A 9,414-nucleotide genomic window follows, 5' to 3' on the forward strand; every position below is an offset into this window, starting at 1 on the left:
AACAACAAAATTGATAAAAAAAAAAGATAACAAATTGGAAGCGAGCTTCAAAATTTCTCAATCAAGTATCTTAGTTCCAAACCAAAAATATTATTAAAACCTTCATTAAATTTAATTTGCAGCTCAAAAATTTGGATGCAACATATTCATACCCTTATACAAACATACTCCCAAATTATACTCCAAAATCAATCCAATGAGAATTGAGTAAATAAAACAGTCTAAGGATAGTAACGTATGATACTTCTACACGTCAAAAGACCAATCAATTTACTAGTTGATTTTTCTACGAAATCGAATTTATACATTGATCAAACACTATAAATAAAATCCATCAACCACTCCCTTATTCATCCACATCATTTCTTTAACCAAAATGAAGCATTTGATCATTATTTTCGCCCTCCTTGCCGCAGCAAACTGGGCTTCGGCCCAGAACTGCGGCTGTGCGGCCAACGAGTGCTGCAGCCAATTCGGCTTCTGCGGCACCGACACCACTTACTGCGGGCCAGGCTGTCAGTCCGGGCCATGCACCACCAACGGAGTCAAAGTTGAGGAGGTTGTTACAGATGCTTTCTTCAATGGGATAGCCAATGCAGCCGGGGCGGAATGCCCGGACCGTGGATTCTACACTCGCGCTGCCTTTCTCGATGCCGTCGGATCGTTCCGCGGGTTTGGAACCGACGGCACAGCTGATGACAGTCGCCGGGAAATCGCGGCCTTCTTCGCCCATGTTGCGCACGAAACAGGCAGTAAGTTTTTGACTTTTTCCTTACTACTCAAATAGCAATTTTTTTTTGTCCGTTTTCTAAAAATAAAATCTTTCCATTTTGGAAAATGGACTCCTCGACTAACATTAATTCTATTACTTTTTCTCTTTCTCTCTCTTACTTTATCAAAAATGCATTAAAACCGGTACCATTTACATCGTTTATATTTTTAGAAAACGAGTATATTTACTTAGACTAGTGTGTTACATAAAATTGAAATGCTGACATATCATTATTGTTGTGTGTGCAATGTAGACCTTTGCTTTAGAGAGGAGAGAGAGAAATCAGATAAGTATTGCGACCCGGGCTTTCCGGACTGGCCGTGCAACCCAGACAAGTTCTACTACGGCCGCGGCCCGTTGCAGCTGACGTGGAACTACAACTACGGGGCAGCGGGACGGGCCATTGGGTTTGACGGGCTGAACAATCCGGAGGTTGTGGGCACGGACGTGGGGATATCGTTCAAGGCGGCCTTGTGGTATTGGATGCAAAATTGTCACAACGCTATTGTTTCGGGGCAGGGGTTCGGGGCCACGATTCGGGCCATCAATGGCAACTTGGAATGCGACGGTAAGAAGCCCGAACTTGTGACCAGTAGGGTTGACTTGTACACACGTTACTGCGGCCAGCTCGGTGTGGACCCGGGGACTAATCTACGATGTTGATTTCAACTACTCAAGACTCAGTCTACACATCGAGTAGACTCAGATCTATTATCTTGTCATGCAATAAAATAAATTAATGGATCTACCTAGAATAAATGTGACGAGTCACGTCTTTGAAATGGTATTTCAATGAATATTTCCTTGAGATATTTGATGATCTTAAGCTTTTAGAAGTTATTGTAGTAATTTTAAAATGAAATTTGTTTCACAAAATGCTCTACTAACTGATTATCTGATTTTCCGATTCGTATAGTAAAAAATGTCGTTTTATAAGGAAAAAATTTGGGACATCAATGCCGTTTTTAATTAAAGCAATGCTAAATTAAAAAAAAATGGAATTAATTTTACAATGTATTTTAGCTATTCCAGTTGATTATATATCCTAAAGTCACATATAAATATAATTTTTAAGTCTTGAATAATTATTACTCCATTCGTCCGCCATTAAATGTCCTATTTTTCATTTTTCATCCGTCCGTCAATAAATGTTCCATTTCACTTTTATCATATTTGGTAGGTAGACCCTATATTTCACTAATTCATTCCACTCACATTTTATTATAAAACCAATGTATAAAAGTTGGCCACTTATTCCATCAACTTTTCTACCCATTTTACTTCATAAAGTCAAACAATTTCTTAAAACTAGTGCCGGTCAAATATGATACATTTAATGGGGACGGAGGGAGTACTAGAATAATTAGTTACATATGTTGCCTTTGTCCCCTAAAAATAGTAACTCTTTTCTTTTTGTTCCGTCCTCTAAAAATAAAAATTTTCTATTTAAAGAAATTTATTTTTTCTAACGAGGTGGGTCATTTTCCACTAACACATTTTTCTTTTTATTTCTTTCTTACTTTATTAATTCTTTATTAAAACTCGTGCTGTTTTAAAAGTTCATATTTTTAAGGGACGGAGAGAATATATATACTCCATGTACTATGGATGCACGTGTCTATTTAAATATGAATGCAGATTTTTAGGTCTAATTCAGATTAATGCAACAACTTTATGCCATAAAATGAAGTGTGATCACTTTCCACAATGTTGATTTATAATATAATCAATATATATATATATATATATATATATATATATATATGGGTGCGTTATATTGATAACCCTTAAATATCGTAATAACCCTATAACTAAATCTGGACCGCACATTTTTAAAATCACGCGGTTGAGATTCAAACTTAGATTTACTTCATAAAAAAAAGGCGGAGGGGTAAAACTGTCATTTCGCTCATTTAATTTCGCAGCCGATAAAATGATACTTCGACCTAAAAAATGACGAAACTATCATTATAAGCCAAAAGTATCATTTTATCAACTTAGAGTATCATTCTATCCGGCAAAACTATCATTCTATCCGACAAAGGTATCATTTTATCAACTCAAAGTATCATTCTATTTGCTGTGAGTATCATTTTATCATTTTATCAGTCAAAAGTATCATTTTATCAACTCAGAGTATCATTCTATCCGACAAAACTATCATTGTATGCTGTAAACCTAACATATACTATCATTCTATCCGGCAAAAACTATCATTCTATTCGGCAAAAACTATCATTCTATCCGGCAAAACTGTCATTCTATGCAATAAACCTATCATTTTATCATTTTATCAGTCAGTCAAAAGTATCATTTTATCAACTCAGAGTATCATTCTATCCTGCAAAACTATCATTTTATGCAATAAACCTATCATTTTATCATTTTATCATTTTACGTGATATTTGGCGAAATTCAGAGTATCATTTTATCAGTCAAGAGTATCATTTTATCAACTCAGAGTATCATTCTATCCGGCAAAACTATCATTCTATGCAATAAACCTATCATTTTATCATTTTACGTAATATTTGGCGAAATTCAGAGTATCATTTTATCAGTCAAGAGTATCATTTTATCAACTCAGAGTATCATTCTATCCGGCAAAACTATCATTCTATGCAATAAACCTATCATTTTACGTGATATTTGGTGAAATTCAGAGTATCATTTTATCATTCAGAGTATCATTTTATCAACTCAAAGTATCATTCTATCCGGCAAAACTATCATTCTATGCAATAAACCTATAATTTTATCATTTTATCATTTTATCAGTCAGTCAAAAGTATCATTTTATCAACTCAGAGTATCATTCTATCCGGCAAAACTATCATTCTATGCAATAAACCTATCATTTTATCATTTTATCATTTTACGTGATATTTGGCGAAATTCAGAGTATCATTTTATCAACTCAGAGTATCATTCTATCCGGCAAAACTATCATTCTATGCAAATATCACGTAAAATGATAAAATGATACTATGAATTTCGTCAAATATCACGTAAAATGATAAAATGATAGGTTTATTGCATAGAATGATAGTTTTGCCGGATAGAATGATACTCTGAGTTGATAAAATGATACTTTTGACTGACTGATAAAATGATAAAATGATAGGCTTATTGCATAGAATGATAGTTTTGCCGGATAGAATGATACTTTGAGTTGATAAAATGATACTCTGAATGATAAAATGATACTCTGAATTATGCCAAATATCACGTAAAATGATAAAATGACAAAATGATAGGTTTATTGCATAGAATGATAGTTTTGCCGGATAGAATGATACTCTGAGTTGATAAAATGATACTCTTGACTGATAAAATGATACTCTGAATTTCGCCAAATATCACGTAAAATGATAAAATGATAGGTTTATTGCATAAAATGATAGTTTTGCCGGATAGAATGATACTCTGAGTTGATAAAATGATACGTTTGACTGACTGATAAAATGATAAAATGATAGGTTTATTGCATAGAATGATAGTTTTGCCGGATAGAATGATAGTTTTTGCGGGATAGAATGATAGTTTTTGCCGGATAATCATTTTTGCCGGATAGAATGATAGTTTTGCCGGATAGAATGATAGTTTTTGCCGGATAGAATGATAGTATATGTTAGGTTTACAGCATACAATGATAGCTTTGTCGGATAGAATGATACTCTGAGTTGATAAAATGATACTTTTGACTGATAAAATGATAAAATGATACTCACAGCAGATAGAATGATACTTTGAGTTGATAAAATGATACATTTGTCGGATAGAATGATAGTTTTGCCGGATAGAATGATACTCTAAGTTGATAAAATGATACTTTTGGCTTATAATGATAGTTTCGTCATTTTTTAGGTCGAAGTATCATTTTATCGGCTGCGAAATTAAATGAGCGAAATGACAGTTTTACCCCTCCGCTTTTTTTTATGAAGTAAATCTAAGTTTGAATCTCAACCGCGTGATTTTAAAAATGTGCGGTCCAGATTTAGTTATAGGGTTATTACGATATTTAGGGGTTATCAATATAACGCACCCCTATATATATATATATATATATATATATATATATATATATATAATGTATATAATTCTTTCTCTTACAGAGAATAAGACACCATAATCAAACACATCAAGTTTTATTTCACATACTGTATATTCCTCACATAACTCAGTCCACCATTTATTACATTGGTAAAAAGCATACATCAACCTAACGTCTTATAAGTGGAACTAATTAGAGATGGTGAACATATACATGTTGCTTAATTAGATAAGAAAAGTCATTAATTCTTTTGGATTAACAGCGAAGATTAGGTCCCGGGTCGACCCGGAGCTGCTTACAATACTCCTTGTAGTAGTCGACCCGAGAGCTGACTTGGGCGGGGCTCCGGCCATCGCATTCTATGCTGTTAATACCACGGATCGTGGCGCCAAACCCATTACCCGAAACAAAAGCCGCGTGGCAATTTTCCATCCAAAACCATACGGCCGCCTTGATGGATATCGACGGATTTTCAGCCAAGATCTCGGGGTTTCTCAGTCCGTCGAATCCCACAGCTTGCCCGGCTGCCCCGTAGTTGAAGTTCCACGTCAGCTGCAGCGGTCCGCGCCCATAGTAGCGCCTATTGGCCGCACACGGCCAGTCTTTCTTTCTATTGTCGCAATAGCTTCTCGATTTCCCACCCTCCTCTTCAATAAAGCACATACCTATATTTAAACAAAAAAAGTTGAATTACTGACCATGGCCAATCCCGATGGTAAGCCGTGCTATCGGATTCGATGAATTACAGATGGAATTACCGACGGAATTTCTGTAGTCCATAGCTAAAAGTGAATTAGCAACAGAAATTTCCGTCAGTAAATTTGTTATTTTTTTAGTGTATATATCTTTTTAGGAAAATGAAAAAATAAAGTAAGAAAAATGAAATATGTTATTTTTAGCTAAAAGAAAAATATATCATAATAGGTGAGATGTCATAAAATAAAAATATGAATTGGTTATGATGGGACTGAGGGAATATTAATTAATTAATAACTTACGCCCACTCTCATGCGCAACGTGGGCGAAGAAGGCAGCGATCTCCCGCTTAGAATCATCGGCCGAGCCGATGGCACCAAAGCTTGGCTGCGACGCTGCGGCATCGACAAATCGGGAGCGTATGTAGAAACCTTTTCCGGGGCAGTTGCGTCGGCCCTGACTGGCTATGATCCCATTGAAGAAATTATCAGTCACGATATCACCGAATTTCACTCCGTTTCGCCCCTTGCACGGTCCCGACTGGCAGTCGCCGCCGCAGTAGTCATCACCGACGCCGCAGTAGCCGTATTTGCTGCAGCACTCGTGCGGCTTGCAGCCGCAGTTTTGGGCGGAAACCCATTTTCCGGCGGCGAGAAGAAGGATGAAGAGAGTGAGGAGATTTTTCATTTTTGGGAATTGGGAGTTGTTATAAGAATGCTATACTTGATAATGATAAGTATATATATAGACCTGCAGCATTTCTTTTCATATGATTCTATACAAAGAATACTCACAAATCACCATATCTTAACTTACATTATTCATGGCATAGATCTCTTTCTTTGATTTTTATTTATTACTCCACTATATAGTATTTATATTAATTTAGGTATTTAATTAAAATATATTACATAATTAAAATTCTAAAATTACACATTATTAAAATCCAAAAAAAATATAAATGAAATTTTAAAATTACATATTATGGAAAACCAAAAAATGCATTACCAAACTTAAAAATACCAAATAAATTCAACTAAACTAAATTCAACTAAACTTAAAGATAATCAATTCTTAAAATTAATATCCTAATTAAATTTTTATAGGAATAAAAGTTTTAATATAAAATTTATAAAGCAAAAATATATATAAATTGCAAAAAGAACAAAAACAGACGAAAATAAAGCATTTATTATGAAATCAGCATAAATATGTACTCCATCAGTTCCTTAAAAAAAGACCGTATTTGCTATTTTTGATTGTCTCTTAAAAATAGATCAATTCTATTTAATGACACTTTTTTCTCTATAATAAGGTGAGTCTCATTCTCAACTAAAAATACTCCAATCACTTTTTCTCTCAATCTTTCTCTTACTTTATTAATCGTGCATTAAAACTCATACTGTATCAAATGTTGTCTATTTTTTAGGGACAGAAAGAGTACATAGCATATCCAAACAAACTTTTATAGTGACGGAATTTAGCATTTCTTTACGCTAAATGACGTGTGTCCCTTAAATGCTTTCGCAATGCCATTCATTGTGTGTCATGCCTCGGCGGGACGAGCTGGAGCTTCTGCATTGTAGATGCATTAATAGTGGCACTCTCTCCATTTGGGATTAAAGTCTCATTATAACTCAGCACATGTTTTATGAAATGAAAATAAATATGGTGAAAAAGATATATAATGGGTTGATTTTGTAATAATCAATGAATGACATGAGTTTGTACAGTATGAGTTTCTCTTTTTAAAATTAACAAACGCAAAATGAGATATTTAGCAGTCAACATTTTAAAATGCTATATGGCAATGAAAACCAACTAGCCTTCTGAATACACATTTAAATAAGTTGGCTTTTTTTAATGCTATAATCAAATTAAAATCCAACCTATATTCTTTTCTAAAAAATGAAAATAATACTATATCTCGGCCAAATATCTTGAATTCAAGTCCAGTATAATAAGACTTTTAAGTTAATATTCATTTTACATGACTTCTAAATTTATGTTAATTTAATTATTAAAAAACTACTAACATATTGTCTAGATTTATGGAGCCTCCCACTAAGGAAAAGGGTGAAATATATTCATAGCTTTATGCAAGAAATAATAAGATACTCACAAATTTTAAAACCACCAATTTTTTTCGTCAAATTGGAATTTTACCTAAAACCTATTGCTCCACAAGAAAACTCAACAAAAATATAGTACTGCTATATAATTTCCGACCCATTTCCTACAAGTCAAAATTTGACTCGACTCCACCCAATTAGAACAAGTTCATCCAATAGACTTTGATAGGATGACCCAAAATGTTAAGAACTTGTTTGGTAGAGCTGATAAGCGAATGATATGAGATTTATATACTCCATTAGCCAATAAAAAATAGACAAGTTTTACCATTTTTGGTCGTCTATCAAAATTAGACTAATTATAAAGTTTTAAACCAATATAAATCATACACATTATTCTAAATGTGGACCACACAATCCATTAACATTACTTCCACCACATTCCCTCTCCTTACTTTACCAATTATGCATTAAAACTCGTATCATTCTTTGGTGAATCAATCGAGCGTTAAATCAATATGTAGAACTCTTGATCTAGGTTTGAATTTCCCATTACATGAATTGTTTTTGTTCTAGCATACGACTATTTGAACAAGTACGAATTGGATTAATCCCATAATTGACCAAATAGATTTTGTCTCTAAATTTATTTGTATATGCAAGTCTAGGGGTGGCACGATACGTTATACCGCTCTCAAAATGTCATACCGCATACCGTACCGCAAATTACGGTATGAGAAAATATCATACATATACCTTACCGAATTTTTCGGTATACCTCATTGCGGTATACCGCAAAATTCGGTATGATTATTTTCGATACCGTTACCATACCGTCTATGCGGTATACCATACTTTTACATTATACCGAAATAAGGTATGACATATCGAGTACGATATACCAAAATAAGGTATGACATACCGTAATACTGGTGTTTCATACCAAAAAAATTATATTATAGCCAAATATTTAAAATAAAATTTCACTTATTTAAATAATTTCCAAAAGATTAAAACTACACCATAATCAAATCTATACAGTAGACTTGATTTGCATCTTTGCATATGTATGTTTGGGGTTGGGGGCGGTTGAACTAAAATATGAAAGTATGGTTAGGGATTTTAACATATTAACTATTTTTTATATAAATTTTAAATACAACATATATATCAAATTTTTAGCAAATATCGTAAATGCGGTATATTGCGGTATACCACAAATTTGGTATTTTCGGTATTTTTTCGGTACGATAAGTGCGGTATTTCGGATCGGTACGATAAGTGCGGTATATTTTGCCAGCCCTATGCAAGTCTTCTGCTTTATGGAGCACAACACCTTATCTTTATGTGCGAGGACCCGCTAGTGGTTGCGGATCAGGTGATCAGGGATAGGACGGTACTTGGCTCTCGTCAGCAACAAGCGAAGTCTGGCTGCTCACACAAACCGATGGCAATATCATCGTTGAGTTGTTGATGGCGGTCGCGTCAATCCTTTTCTTCCTTTTATTTTATTGATGATATATGTTTTTGTCCATTTTTCCTTCTTATTCGTAAGGGCTACTCCCTCTGTCCACCATTAGATGTTCCATTATTGATTGATTCGGTATTAAGAAATTGTTTGACTTTATAAAAGAAAATGGTAGAAAAAGTAGTGGAATTTAAGTCTCACTTTTATATATTAATTTTATAATAAATGTGAGTAGGGTGAATTAGTAGAAGAATGTGTGTCTCCCTTATCAAATAGTAAAAGTGAAATGAGATATGTATTGACGGACGGAAAAAAGGGAAAGTAGGACATTTAATGGCGGATTGATATTTTA

The 9,414-nt window shown here is 33.9% G+C and overlaps 2 protein-coding genes across 2 annotated transcripts; one reads left to right on the plus strand and one right to left on the minus strand.

Annotated features, from left to right (window-relative positions):
• Positions 1-341: 341 nt before the first annotated feature.
• Positions 342-1,584, plus strand: LOC121744428 (endochitinase EP3-like). The gene is made up of 2 exons (XM_042137961.1): positions 342-752; positions 1,026-1,584. Exons 1-2 carry the CDS (start codon positions 377-379, stop codon positions 1,433-1,435), a joined length of 786 nt encoding a protein of 261 aa, XP_041993895.1. The 5' UTR covers positions 342-376; the 3' UTR covers positions 1,436-1,584.
• A 3,317-nt stretch (positions 1,585-4,901) lies between these two features.
• LOC121797112 (chitinase 6-like) lies at positions 4,902-6,322 on the minus strand. The gene is made up of 2 exons (XM_042195840.1): positions 5,825-6,322; positions 4,902-5,491 (listed from the first exon to the last, which is right to left on the minus strand). Exons 1-2 carry the CDS (start codon positions 6,207-6,209, stop codon positions 5,082-5,084), a joined length of 795 nt encoding a protein of 264 aa, XP_042051774.1. The 5' UTR covers positions 6,210-6,322; the 3' UTR covers positions 4,902-5,081.
• Positions 6,323-9,414: the final 3,092 nt, after the last annotated feature.

This window comes from Salvia splendens, chromosome 1 (assembly GCF_004379255.2).
Source record: "Salvia splendens isolate huo1 chromosome 1, SspV2, whole genome shotgun sequence".
NCBI lineage: Eukaryota > Viridiplantae > Streptophyta > Magnoliopsida > Lamiales > Lamiaceae > Salvia > Salvia splendens.